General features: G+C 35.9%; 1 protein-coding gene across 2 annotated transcripts in view; it reads left to right on the plus strand.

The window, feature by feature from the left end:
• Nucleotides 1-14,918, plus strand: part of Sox21b (SRY-box transcription factor sox21b) — a 72,198-nt gene that overhangs the window by 15,204 nt on the left and 42,076 nt on the right. For both annotated transcript variants that reach the window (XM_076413138.1, XM_076413139.1), the window contains exons 2-3: nt 116-357; nt 14,694-14,888. In XM_076413138.1, the coding sequence (XP_076269253.1) occupies nt 129-357; nt 14,694-14,888 (424 nt within the window). In that variant the 5' untranslated portion in view covers nt 116-128. The remainder of the gene's footprint in view (nt 1-115; nt 358-14,693; nt 14,889-14,918) is intronic.

The raw sequence follows: 14,918 nt of genomic DNA on the forward strand, positions 1-14,918 counted from the left end.
TATTCTCTCATAATAATATATTTTATAGCCAATAACATGTATATTTTTATCAAGTACCCCTTAATATAAATAATTTATGATTAAATTTAACTCAGTGACCCATCGTTCATTCCAGATCGGTTAGCCAAATGTGCGAGAGCGGCTTTAATGCCGCTGAAGGTTTCTCCAGGATGGCCTCGCTGGGCGGGACGCCCATTGGTATGCCACAGGGTCTGCAGTCCGCGCAGGCCAACAAAAAGCAGGAGGATCACATCAAGAGGCCCATGAACGCTTTCATGGTCTGGTCCAGGCTGCAGCGTCGGAAGATCGCTCAAGAGAATCCGAAGATGCACAATTCGGAGATATCGAAAAGGCTCGGTAAGAAAGCACTTTTGTTCTTCCCACATCTAACTTGTTTTCTGTTAAATTTATGGACGGAATATTAATGGTGTATCAAGACGTGTGTATTATTTTATATCTTTGCGACGCTATCAACGTTAATCTTTTGTTCAGAAAATGACTAGTGACTCTTCGACACCTTATGTCTTACCACCTTAATATTACTTCAAGAATACTTCCAACCCAGTATTTTCAAACTTCGCTTGTCTCTCCTTATGTTAGTTGTTGCTAATATTAAAATAACTACTTTTAAAAAGCCATAAACCATTAGATACAAGTTATTATTGATGGAACATATTATACTTCATCGAATAATCGATATACAATACACTTTTCTTCAAATGAAAACGGAATATAATTGTGTTAAAAATGATTAATAAACAGATAGTGTTTATTACATAGAAATGACAACTACTCCTATTTAAAGATAATCGAAGCATTTTAAATAAAAAGTACCACATATGCTATCTTTATAAATCTCAAAATATATGTGTGCGCCTTTCGTGCTCACTATCTTGATTATTAATATAATTTTTAATAAACGAAGCCTAATAGCTGCTAGCTTAATATTTCTAATTCCTTTTAAATTATACTACGGATGCATAAAATATAATTTAGTTACTTCCTACAGATTTGTGTTAGACTGTATAATTAGTTTTACTCGCATTGTATTCACTCAGTTATCTAAAAGTAACAATACAGAATTTCAAGCAAGTTAATATTTTCAATCATAAATAGATATATTTCGAAATTATATATTGTACATAAAATGATAATTATGTTATTTAAAAATGCATAATACAACCAGAAAATATAAAATCATATACCACTATTTTTCTGTTATTGGGTATACAGTTACTTATAAGTCAACTTGAGATATACACTGATTAAAAAAATTAAAATTGATGTGTTTGAGTCAAGAACTAAAGAAGAATGATCGCTACAGAGATTCTAATATGTATAAAAATAACAAAGACGTTAATGTGACTTCTTCACATGTGACACTGACTTAAACCCAAGGAAATACACCAAAGAAAAGCCCAACTTCACGCGCCATATTTGTACATTGTACCTTTTAATTACTATTTCTTTCCATCGATGACCGATTTAAGTGTTCAAGTTAAAAAGTTCGTGAGTTCGTGATGACCAAAGGGGTGGTCGAAATAGTGACTATAGATAGATAATATTGAATAAAACAAAACTATTTTTGCAAGAACAAAACTCAAATAAATAAATGTTAACATATAATAACTTAATAAAAATTTAAACTAACTATTTCAATAATAACTATACTTTAATAAAAATTAATCAATAATTAATAAGTAGTGAAATATTCATGAATTTGGTGAAGCAACACTTTCTTTTTCTGCAAATACGGTCATTTTCCGGCGATTTCATCCTTCAAACGGTCCAATAATGCTATGTAATAGTTGCTGTTGATGGTCCTTCCTTTTTTATGGTAGGCAAAGAAAATTATTCCATGCGCATCCCAAAATACAGACGCCATAAACTTGCCAGCCGATTGCTGCGTTTTCTCACGTTTTGGAGCTGATTCGTGGTGTGCAGTCCACTCGAATCACTGTCGATTGAATTTCGGAGTAAAATGATGGAGCCATGTTTCATCTATTCTCACATATCGACGCAAGAACTCGGTTTTATTACGTTTTGACAAAAGTGAGCTCGCGCGGCACCCACTTTGCACAGAGCTTTCTCATACCCAAATATTCGTGAATGACATGATGTACATGTTCAGTTGATATCTTTAGGGTGTCTGCTATTTCACTCCATTTCAATTTACGGTAATTCAAATTCATTTTGTAGATTTTTTAAATGTTTTCGTCGGTCACAACCTCTTTTGGGTGTCCACTGCGTTCACCATCATCGGTGCTCATTTCACCACGTCTAAACTTACCAATCCTTGATGGTTGATTTTCCTAAGGCAGTGTCCGGAAATTCGGCATCAAGCTAAGTTTTTGCTTCAACTGTATTTTTTCCCTTCAAAAAGCAATATTTTATCAACACGCGAAATTCCTTTCTATTCATTTTTTTCACAATAACAAAAGTTGCTGCACTCAAAATGCTATAATTCGCAAAGTAATGATCCGACAACTATTAAATTTATACACGTATCTTCTGATGGTTAGGGCTAACTAAAAGACATATGACTTTAATTCTAGTAGTGCCATCTATGTGTCAGGTCGTGGACTTGTCAATTGACCAGTTAATAAAACAGCTTTAACCTGGGTGTCAGGCTGGGGACTATTCAACTGAAATGTTAGAGGACCAATATTGTCAAAGGCAAAGAAGATATAGTCACGACAGTTCAAAGCCCGGCAACATCAACAGCAGCATATTGTTTGAGAAGTAGACATCCTCCACGATCAAAGTGTGAAGCAGGGTAGATGGTAGTCATTATTCCATTCCAAAAATTATTTGTATCGCTTCTTTTTTCTATATTTTTAACGCTAAGATAAAATATTACACGTGTTGTACTATTGTTGTGTTCCAGTATAACTTCACGAAAATAACGGCATTCTCAGTGAAAAATAACAACGTTATTATGCCCTAAAATACCAACAACCGAAAAAACATCTTAATACCGCGCACAAACGCCACAAGGCGGGTCTCCTCCATCAACGACGCGACAAAAAGACATTTCACCGCTCCCATTATACATCGTTTTTTCCTCCATAGCCACCCCAACAACGCCATTTTGTGGCGCCAGACAAAGGCGCATCTCCAAAACCTCCAAAAACAAAGCATTAAATTATCTTTCGCCGGTGGCCTGAAAAGGACCAGCGCTGCTTGTAATTAATTCTTATCTCGCGCCGGTAGAAAGGGTGGTGCGAGGGTGCGGCGGGGACGGTCCCGCCCGCCCCTCGCCGCCGACGTCGCAGCCGACTCGACAAAATGCGTCACGAAAACAGGCAAACAGTAATTCGACGCCTCGAAGGTCCAACCAATCGCCGATCTCATTGTTTCTCCAATGGGGAAGGACCGGGGGGGAATGAAAGGGCAGGTAGACGAAAAAGGGGGCGCGCTCGCGATCCGGATCGATAGGGCCGGGAAAGGTGGGCATTATTTTCGTCATTATTTCGTCTCGTTACGTTTTCGATTTTCATGTTGAAGGCTTTTTATTCCAGTTCTTTAAAGATAATAATTATTATTTTTTTCTTTTATGTTCAGACTGTAAAATTGTTATGAATACCCTACTGCGATCAAAAAATAGTAAGATGCGAAAATCTTGTTGTTGTGAATAACTTCATTTCGTCGTGTCTAACTACCAACACTAAATAAAATTCTTTGAGTGTTAAACATCTTTTGGCATGAAACTTTTTGTATCAAGATTATCTGCATATGCAACGATAACTCTGGATTCTTTCATCAAGATTTTTTTCTATAAAAATCACCTCATGCCTGTCTATTCACCCGATTTAACTCAGACGTCCCTAAGGTTGTTCTTTACGCTTAAAAAATCATTTGATAACAACTTTCTAGATCGATTAAAAATACTAAAACCAAATCATATATGGCCTTGAAACCTATTCCTGAAATTGAATTGTTCAACTATCGGGAACTGGAAATAGCGTTGTAGTAAACTTATTTATTTTGTACCTCTTATTATACGTTTCATTAGATAAGCTCAGAACAATGTTGCCATATACATATATAATATATATATATATATATATATATATATATATCATCCCAGAAAACATCCGGTCTTACCCAGCCTGCTTACTGGCGTGACTGGGATCATTTTCCTTGTCGGATTTTGCACTCTCGGATTGCCTAGGACAATCACAATAATATCGATTTACGACCATGTCCCAGCAGGAATCGAAACAGTAGGAGGACCGTCTTGTCGCCTTTAGAACTACGCCAGGCATGTCTGAAAGCAAGACTACTGCGGGATAAATATATAAATACAATAAAATTAAATGAGATTATAAAAAGTAAAGTAAAAAATAGCACTTATATACTATACAATTCCGTGTGGTTTGGTTTCAATATTCTAATTTCCTGCGTGATGTCCAGTAGCTCTACTATTTCTACGTTGCTATGATACGTGATAATAGCCACTATTAATTAATCGAAAAACTTTGTTATCTGTGAAAAATAAATGTTATCCCAGCATTGGATTACTAGTTGATAAGTAGTGTTTATCCAGCGCTATATTTGCACCCCACAAGCCCAATTAATCTTTATAATAAACTAGTAAAGTTTGGTTTACTCTGTTTTTAGGTCAAGTTAAGAATATATTCGGACTAACCAGTACAGTACTTTGATTTTAAGTCTGATTTGGTCTGTCTCTAATCTAACGTGCAGTTTCCAGTTTAAACTACCATCAATGCTGAGATATTTCGCTTATTCTGCTTCATGAATTGAACATCCCTCAAGTGATATAATTAGGTTTTTATCCTTTCTCCGTAGTGCAGCCTTTAGACTATTTGTGGATCCTGCTGACTGCCACTGGTACTTTTTCTATAGCCGTATTGTCTGTTTCATTGTTGAGGTATCAGGAATGCACATGAGCAGTCAGAAGATATTACCAACAGCTGAAATAGATTTAAATGTTGAGAATTCTGTTAACCACCTGCTCTTATGGATCAAATTTATTGTACGACGGTAGTTAGCTAACCAAAAATTCATTTCCATTTTCAGCTTTTTATCGAATCTAGAGGAAATAAATATAAGAATGTAATGTTTCATGGATTGTTGTAACTTTTCTAATAGTTTCGTCTGCAAGGTCTATCTGAAGCTCTTGATGAACCATAGAGGTCATATCTATCCATTAACATGTATAATGATCAATATACGCTTAGCATATTCATGCGCAGGTTATACAATTATTTTAATATACGTTTCTATCCTATTGTAGTAAATTTAGTAGTAGAGCATAGTACAGCTTTGCATTAATCCTAGTTAATCCTAGAGTAATTCCATTAAATTTAAGGTTGAATTGCTCATATTTAACATTAAAACTTATAATACGTACATTTTTGGCTTCATACTAAGATACCATCATTCAATAATTCCTATTATTGAATCATTATAAATATTAATATCTTCAATAAGTAATACATTCCAAATGAAAAACAAATTACTGAAACAGCAATTAACAACGGATATAAATTTGAAATGTTTTTCAAACATTGTGGTTTTGTACAGCCTTTCGTTAATCCTGGAGTAATTCCTTTGAATCCTAGATGGGAATGCGCATATTTAATTCTGACGTTTATAATACGTAAATTGATATCGAGACACCATCATTCAATAGTTTCCCTTATCGTTTCACTATCAATATTCAATAATTAACACATACCAAAACAAAAACAAACTACTGAAACAACAAATTAACGGATTTAAATTTGAAACATTTTTTACACAAATAATTTTTATTAATCTTGGTAAATTATACTAATACCTTTTGTAATACCTAGCCCTTTAAATGATAATAACGTGCCGGCTTGGTTGGCGCAGAAGTAAAGGCGACAGGATGGTCCACCTACTGTTGCGATAGTCGCGGGTTCGAATCCTGCTGGGGTATGGTCGTAAGTTTATGTTTGTGATTGTCCTTAGGCAAGAGTGCAAAAGTGCGAAAATGATTATGCCAGTAACCAGGCCGGGTAAGACCGGATTTCTTCTAGGATGATTTCTAAGTTGATATGTTATGTAGAAAACAAAACGTATCCAATTTTTGGAATTAAAATCGATTTATAAAAAAAAACGAATATCAATTCCCAGCCCCCAATATGTTCGCGTTTAGAACCCCTTCGGCCATTTTGGGAGGGCCATTCAGACACGTAATGAATTTATTCAGCCTTATTACCCCTTATTACCGCCCTTTTGATTCAACAGCTCTTGACAACCCATCAGGCCCATCCTACATAATTGAATCGGAAACCACGACACGGAAAACAGCAACAGCTGCCTCGTTCGCTGGCCCAACAATCGAATCATTAAGGCGACAGAGCATCCCAAAAAAAAAACGCGTTACGATTCGAGTGCTCTACGACGCGCAAAACACTCGACGATCGGTGCCGATCGGCAGCTGTCGGCTGTCACTTGTCGGATAGTTCAAAGAAGCGGAATTAGGAATAAGCATTAACTATTATAAAATATATAGAAAGCATCAAAGTTTCGACGAATTAATTATATTTCGTGTTTTTTGTTTAGAAATTTCAAAAATTCTTTTATTCTTCATATTTTCATGGCCCGAATAATCAACGGAGACAATAAATAGTCCAAACGACGCAATTTTGTCACCTTAACTCAGAGTTTTACTTAATTTTGGCTCTGACAGACCAAATTTCAATGTAAATAAAATAATGAAACAAAAATGCTATCAAATAAATTTTATTTTAACACTACAGTACCGATGCACTTAAACTACAATTAATTATAATGTCAAAATTATAGTATATGTAGGTTAGGGTTGTGTTTTATTATATTTACATTCAAGTGTCCTCCCCATCACCTATGAGGTAGTGTTTTATGGGCTTTTTTATGTAATAGTATCCCGTTGAGGCCTAATCCACCTTATCGACAATTGTATATTCTCGTAATGTATTTTACTTCCATCGGAGGGCATATTTCCTTTTTATATTTAGTTTTTGTTTCCTTCTGTGCAGTGTTTCCTTGAAAAGTCGTTTTGATATCATTGTATTTTCTCTAATGCATTTGGTGTATCTGCAAAATACTTAGTCTACAATCTAGGAGTCTTAATCTCCGTACACATTTTAAACAAATACTCATGTATATTCTGAGCAGTTACGCACATAGTTCTTTCACACCCTAGAGTCTGATTTCCTTTAGTTATCACCTTTAGTTGTTTCCACTCTCATCACACTATTTTGGAAATTGTCGCCAGTAAACTATAATCCCACATTCACAAGGTTTCATTCATGTTAATAAGTAATTTGTCAATTTACAATATACATAACATCTGTTCACGATTCCATAATTAGTCGATTTCTTGTTCATTGTGTTTGAACAAGTTCATCCATTCTGAAGGTATTATTAACTATTCTTATTTCCAGTGTTTGAACAAGTTCATCCATTCTGAAGGTATTATTAACTATTCTTATTTCCAGTGTTTGAACAAGTTCATCCATTCTGAAGGTATTATTAACTATTCTTATTTCCAGCATAAAGAACTGTATATATGCAATGAATTATTAATGAATAATTAATACTACGACTAACAAAACTTAATCAATTGTTATTTAAACGTTTTCCTTTTTCCATCAACCTGTTGTCTTAACAATATATTTATTATCTTGCCATGAGTGACACCAATGTCCATTCTAAAATATCCATGTCTCATATAAATACACAAAATGAAACAAGTCTTCCTTGATTTTATTATATGCTTTTAAAATTGTATTCCTTTGAAAGCAATGTCTGGAAGGTGTGTTGAAACTCTTCGTCGGTTATCTCTACATTATTTAGATTATATATGACCCAATAGGGTAGAAAGGGATGTTCATCCCTCAAAAATTTGCGTATCTCTAAGTTTCAACAGTTTCCTCCACAATAATTGTATTAAATTATGTTTATATTGAAAAACAACTCCCCGTTTTTATATATTTTACATATTTGATCTCTGATGGAGCTAAAATCAAGCTGATCTTGATTTGTCACCCACTTCGTGCGAGGACGGTTTCTTTTCGGTGAATCTAAGAATACATTTGTCATTTTTTGATATATTTTAATAACCATGCTAATACTAATTCAGTGCAGCTGCAACACGCTAAAAAATATCTTCAATGAAAACTGTAGCAACTTAATAATTATCAGTGAAAATGCTTACCTCTCTAACGAATTTTACTGGCAAGAGAGGGTCTCCATTATCTCGTTCCTGTTCCTGTGTGGCTTCGGCATTTTCAACCAGAGTAATAATAAGCAGCAATTTGAATTTTACCAAAAGAAGCAAAGAGTTAAAACAACGTTTGACGGTTTATAATCCGTAATTTTAACTAATATTTTGACTTTCGTAGGCTAATTCGGTTACGTATTCGAACGTATCAGAGAGAATCAGAGACAAAGTGTTACAATAAAAACCTTAGTTGTCTACATGTTGAAAATCCTTTACTAAATAATCAAAGAAACAAACAGAGATGCCAATATAGGAAATACTTCAACGTCGGAGCCGTCGAACTGCAGGGCGCGGGTCTCCTACACCCGAATCCATCCCGACAATCCAAACATCCATCCAGAAAAATCGCCGAAACACAAGAGCCGCTCCTCAAACGTCGATCGAAGCAAAAAAAAACTGTTCCACTACGCACCTCATAAAACCCGATATAAATTTTAAAACTGGACAAAAAACGACCGTTTTACATATGAATGGGCGTCGTCTATACCTCCCTCTGACGGGGAGGGCGACCACAAAAAAAATAAAAACTAACTCCACACCCCGAAAACCGTATCATGACGGCGTGTTTACGTAGCGGTGGAAGTTCATGCATTATTCACGACGTACGGATACAAGTAGGCCTTGGACGAATTAAATTTGACGGACAAGTGACAGTCGACAGATGTTGGCCGGGCTCAACCGTCGACCGTTTCTCTGGTCAGGGCCCGCTCAGATTCTTTACGCCAAATAAGTGGCTATAACAGGAAATTGTTTTAATTATCACAGGAAATATATATACCATGTTATAAAATAATGAAAACAGAATTTTGGTTGGTGTTATTACTTTAATATCAGGTCTACAAATTATATTTAAGGATTTACAACAGATGGTGTTACTGTGAATCAAATCGCATCGGGTATGTTTGTAATTAACTTCATGTTGAAGCACCACTACATCACTCGACAGGCCTCACTTCTCAATATGTATCATTTTGTGGAATTATGAACAAAAATGTCAATGCATTGAAAATGCATGTTTTTTTACTTAGTTGGTTTTATTGAGAAATCATTGCTACTTCAATTTGAACCGTGTGGGAACCATGCCCCAGGCAAAGATTATGAAGACGAGGATTTAAAGGTATTACTGGACGAAACCATCGATGGGGCCAACATTATCAACTCCATCCTGAGACTAAAGCATTTCCCAAAGAACTGGAAACATGCGCTTGTCTCTATCATTCCAAAAAAGCCGAGTCCAATCCATTTGACTATAGGCTCATCAGCCTGATTAGTTCACTTTTCAAACTTGCCGAAAAAGCGATATTACACGGTTTCCGTGCCAAACACTCAAGCCTTCTTCAAGTTGTTTGCGTCGCAGCAACTATCCAACAGGCACTAAAAAAAGGCCGAAAAGCCGAATCATCTTTTTAGAGGTTTCCAAAGTTTTCGATCAAATCTCTCTGATTGATTCATACTTGGTCGGTAGATCCTTTCAAGTGAGGATAGGTGACGCAGTCTCCTCGAAAACAAATCTCCGCAGGAGTCCCGCAATGTGCTCCACTAGCCCCAGCCCCGCTCAATCTATACATGTCTGATTTCCCACTCCACAAACATTCCCACAAAGCATTTTATGCAGATGATAAAGCTTTCTTTAACACCGGTTATAGTCCCGACACTATTCGCGACAGACTTCGAATCCAACTGAACCAGCCGATTGCGTGGTACAAATTCTGGCGGCCTCAGATTAGTCCGAGCAATACTCAGGTCATTCTGTTCCACAGCAAGAGGGAGTTCCATACTTATCGCCTCCAAATCGAGAGGGTCCTTATCCTCGGTCCCCAGTTCGACCGACGGTGAAAACATACTTCGTAACATTAAAATGGGAAGTGCTACACCACCCGTCGTATTCTCCAGACCCTGCTCCTTCCGATTACTACTTGTTTCGACATATGAATTATAACCTGTCAAGGCAGCGCTTCACTTGCTATGAAAACACAAAAAATAAATAGATTCGTGAATTGCCTCAAAAATATACATTGTTCTTTCGAGAAGGAATCCCTAAATCTTGCTTAAAGATGGAAATTGAGGGACAATATTTTGATTAAAATATATTGTACCAATACTTTACAATAATGCTTAAATTTATTTAAAAAAAAACTTAAAAATAAATGTATAGGCATAATATATAATACTGTATAAATTAAGTATAATATAACTTAAGTATAACTTAAGTATAACTTAAGTGTTATACTTAAAGCTAATTAAGTATGAGTCTTCCAGAACGAGACAAATCTTGTTACTTCGAAATAATTGTTCAGTTAGAGCAACCTAGAATGGTAAGTTCTGAATGGTAGATAACCGTTTGTTTATCAGATTTGTTTTAATGTGTATTAATTACGTTAGATATGTTTAGTTCAATCTAAATTGACAAATTAATTTATTATTACTGTTCTGTTGTACTTGAATTAATACACAAGCAAGGCGATTAATTGATCAGTATGTATTTCCTAAATTAAACTACTTAAGCTAAAGTTAAGAATGCACTAACACAATATACAAGTTCGTGTGGTTTGTAACTGTGGCTGTATTGCTTCGACTTTACTGTGATTTAATAACCTTATTTCAGGTTTTCAAGACGAAATCATGGATAACATCGTGTAACTATTTGATTTCGAGTATCGATAATCATTGGTAATTAATTGTAGAACTTTATTTTGGCTACGTTGAATTACTAGTTGGTGTGATGTTTTAGTGCAACCCCATATTTGTAACCCATATAACCAAATTGGCTGATAAACTAATCTCTTTGATTTTTGACATGATGCTTTCAATTTAACCTACCACCGAGATATATGCCCAAGTATTTTGCTGATTTTCTTTGACAAATCGTACCTCCGTCAAGTGATATAATTAGTATTTTGTCATTTCGCAGCATCGCAAGATTAACTGGATACATTTTTAGAACTATTAGGCTGTATTTTACACTATCTAGTCCATTTGGTGATATTGTTGACTGCTACTTTGTCGTCAGCAAATATTACAAGTACTGTTTCTTTTGTTGTTGGGATATCAGGAGTTTGGAGCAGACACAGGAGTAGTCCAAAGACACTACCCTGTGGAACTCTAGCCGAAATAGGTTTAAGTGTTGAAATACGCCTCTATGTTCTAACTCTGAATTTCCTTTCGTAAATACACGATTCCAGCAGTTGTAGTGTATTATAATATGATAGAACTATAGATAGAATAAATTGAATGACTTATTATTGCAAAAATAAATTCAAATCCATTTTTTATGAATATTGTATGTACGTAGTATCTTCAGATTTGGCATAATTATATTTTGTGTGATGAGGAAACTGACACATTTTATTGAAATGTTTATGTTAGTAGTATATGGATAGTGTTAATATTTGTTTTACTAATTGTAATCAAAGTTGGACTATATTTAAGTAAAAAGGATACATACACAGATGAAACCGTAATGGATACTAGATAGTAAAACAAAAAACAATCGGAAATAATCTCGCAATCACATTGTATCATTTTCCTAGTTCATTCCGGATAAAAACTCGTCGTCGTCTCGTTATTTTCCTCGTGGAGAATCGGCGAGTTGGAAACTGTTCTTTTGTGGTCGACAAACAGTCTCGATTGGAACAATGGGTCGAAAGATGTCTCTTTAGGGGCCCATTGTTCGGGCTTTATTGTCCCTCGTCTGACACAGAATGGATACTTCAAGTTACATAATTTCTAAGAGATTGTCTTCGCTGATTGCTTTATCTCGTCGTGACCGAGGATTGGTGAGGGGCGGGGGTGTCCAGGGTAGTGCCACGGCGCGCAGAGGGCGGTTGTTTTCGGTTCGGTAATGGGGCTTTGTTAATCGCCGACCCCTGGGGTACAACCCGACGGAATATGTCGTTGATTCTTTCCCTTTTCGAAAGCGAAAGTTTCAGGTGTAATTTCATTGATGAACGGAGCTGGAGAAGGAATTCGGGCCACTGTTGTTTTGTTTACGTCGATAGTATGGGGGTAATTTTTTATATTTCGGGATTAGGTCGGAGTAACATCGATATGTATCGTTGTAGGTTAATTTTACAATATTATTCATTAAAAAACAGTAATTTATTAACGAAAATGGTATTATTGTTTTTCGAGGTATTCTCCATAGCAATCAATCACAGTTTTCGTAACACTTTTGGAGCTTTGAATGAGGTACCACCAAAACTTGGGTTTTAAAGGATTTCTTCTAGTACCAACAAACGTTGGCCATATAATTTATTCTTGATATGCGTGAATAAGGAAGTCATTTGATGCAAAATCAGGCTGTACAGAGGACAGTCCATCAATTCGGCCATTTGGCCAGTTGGTTGTTTCAGTTGACGCACAAGAGACTGTAATGATGAGAAATTGCTTAGTCGCTGTTTTTTTTTCGTATTTCACAAAACAATTCTGATGAATTTTATCTGCTCTTGTACAAAAAATAGAACTTGGAACATTTGCCGACGATACAGGCAAAACATCTAGCTCAAAATATCTGCCTAAGGCTGTAGAAATAGTATAAATAGAAGTCAACAAGATGAACAAATGGACTAGAGCCTGGGAAATATAGCTTAGTAGCTCTAGACCTATTCATGTTAATTTGGCAACAAAAACCTAATTATATCACTTGTCGGATGCCCGATTTCTCAAGCAGAATCAACCAAATACCTCGGAATATATCGCAATGATAGATTAAATTGGAAACATAATGTTAGACAAAAAGCAGAGGAGGTTGGACTCAGTATCAAGCCTTAAAATATGAAATAATGTTGCTATATCACAGCTACGTGGAAGTAATACATATAATAATAAAGGATTTTCACCATTTTGAAGTTTTATTATGAAAATTCAGTAGAATATATTTTATTCAAAGTATTGTCCATCAATAGCCACTGCTTTTGCCTATTTTTATTGATATGTTTTGCAACATGTGGTCGAGCGTCGTCTGCTGAAGCTGAAGAGCAACATTGCTGAATCTTTCCTCGTATTCCGACCGATTTTCGCGCAGTTTTTGGTCCGATCGCATCAGCTGCAGTGGATATCGATCCCCATCCAACTAGTACGCTTTTTCAAAAACAGTATTCATATGTTGAAATCGATGGAGTATGATTAAATTACCAGATGCGATTTAACACACAGTAATACAATCATTTTTAAATCCTTCAAAATGTATTTGGAGGCTGAACTGTAGAAAAAAACCGAACAAGTAACTTTTCAACCGATACGTACATGAAACCGATAAAATCGTCTACAAACACAGTGTTTAACCAGTAGATGGTTTCCAAGAAATCCTCCATCAATACCCTTCATCCAGGCGCCACACCAAATATGTCGCGCGTTAAAATTAGAAGCGGAACGCTAACTACTGGTAGCCGGTTAGGGCCTAGTTACGAAAAATATTTAACTTTTTAATATCCGCAGAACCGGTGGCCGAGTTGTTTGTCCAAGGGCGCCCGTGACGTGATTTCTCGTTTGAATGCGAGCTACCAGGAGACGGAAGCACAAACAGAAACACGTTATTACCGATTAGGTTTGTTTGCCGAAGGGTTAAAATTGGGCTAGGTCTCATTATTTGTAAAGTGGTCGGTTAACAAAGGCAGTTACCGTTCGTAAACAACGTAAAAAGGTAGTTTTTCCTTTTTTTATTAGTGATGTTTTAGTGTGTGTGTCTATGTGTGAGCTGAGTAGCATATGAATTCGACCAACAAAAGGTGTAGCACAATCAGGGTTAGACAGTATTCGAATAACTTGTAATTAAAATATATAACTGAAATATATATATATATATATATATATATATATATATATATTGTGCTTCTTAAAAATATAACTTTTTATTATACCAATCTTTCTTGCGACGCAATAGTGTGTTTGTTGTTTGTCTAAATATCAATAATGTTATATAATCATCTTGCCATGAGTGCTCCGGTGTCCCATTCTGAAATATCGCTGTAAATGCTGCATCTGGTCAATTTACAAATTGCTGCATCTAATATATTAAGCATCTTGATGGCGTGAGTTCGCTGTTATTTTGAATAGACAATATATAAGTAATAGGTAATCTAGTATACTACAATAATGCTAGAACTATTTTAACTACTTGTTTATTGACAAAACCATAAGAGGTTCTTTAAATTTGCAACTAAATACAGTTGGTCAGCCTTTTCATCACAGTACGTCAATACTGATTATTATTCACAGTTTACCAGCTTTATTAAACAAATTTCTTTGAGAAAAACGGAGAATGTCAACGCTAAGTTTGAAAATATCGAAAAATTATGTACCTCAAAGGCCTAAACGGCGGCCGTACACGTTCTACAACAGCGCGCTGCGTCGAGGGGAGGCTCACAATCAATTAATTCGATTTTCCGATGCGTAAAAATCCCATTCTGCACATTTCCATTTTCCGATTTTCCAGGCTCCGAATGGAAACTGCTCACGGAGGACGAGAAAAGGCCTTTTATCGACGAGGCGAAACGTTTGAGGGCCCTGCACATGAAAGAGCATCCCGATTACAAATACCGACCGCGGAGGAAGCCGAAGACCTTGAGAAAGGAGGGTTATCCCTATTCCATACCTTATCCCTCCGTGCCCATGGACGCTCTGAGAGCAGGTAAGTGCCTTACCATCTATTATTCGATCC

This window comes from Rhynchophorus ferrugineus, unplaced genomic scaffold, assembly GCF_030347505.1.
Source record: "Rhynchophorus ferrugineus isolate W39M unplaced genomic scaffold, kcgeb_rfMv2 rfM9, whole genome shotgun sequence".
In the NCBI taxonomy this organism is placed as follows: domain Eukaryota; kingdom Metazoa; phylum Arthropoda; class Insecta; order Coleoptera; family Curculionidae; genus Rhynchophorus; species Rhynchophorus ferrugineus.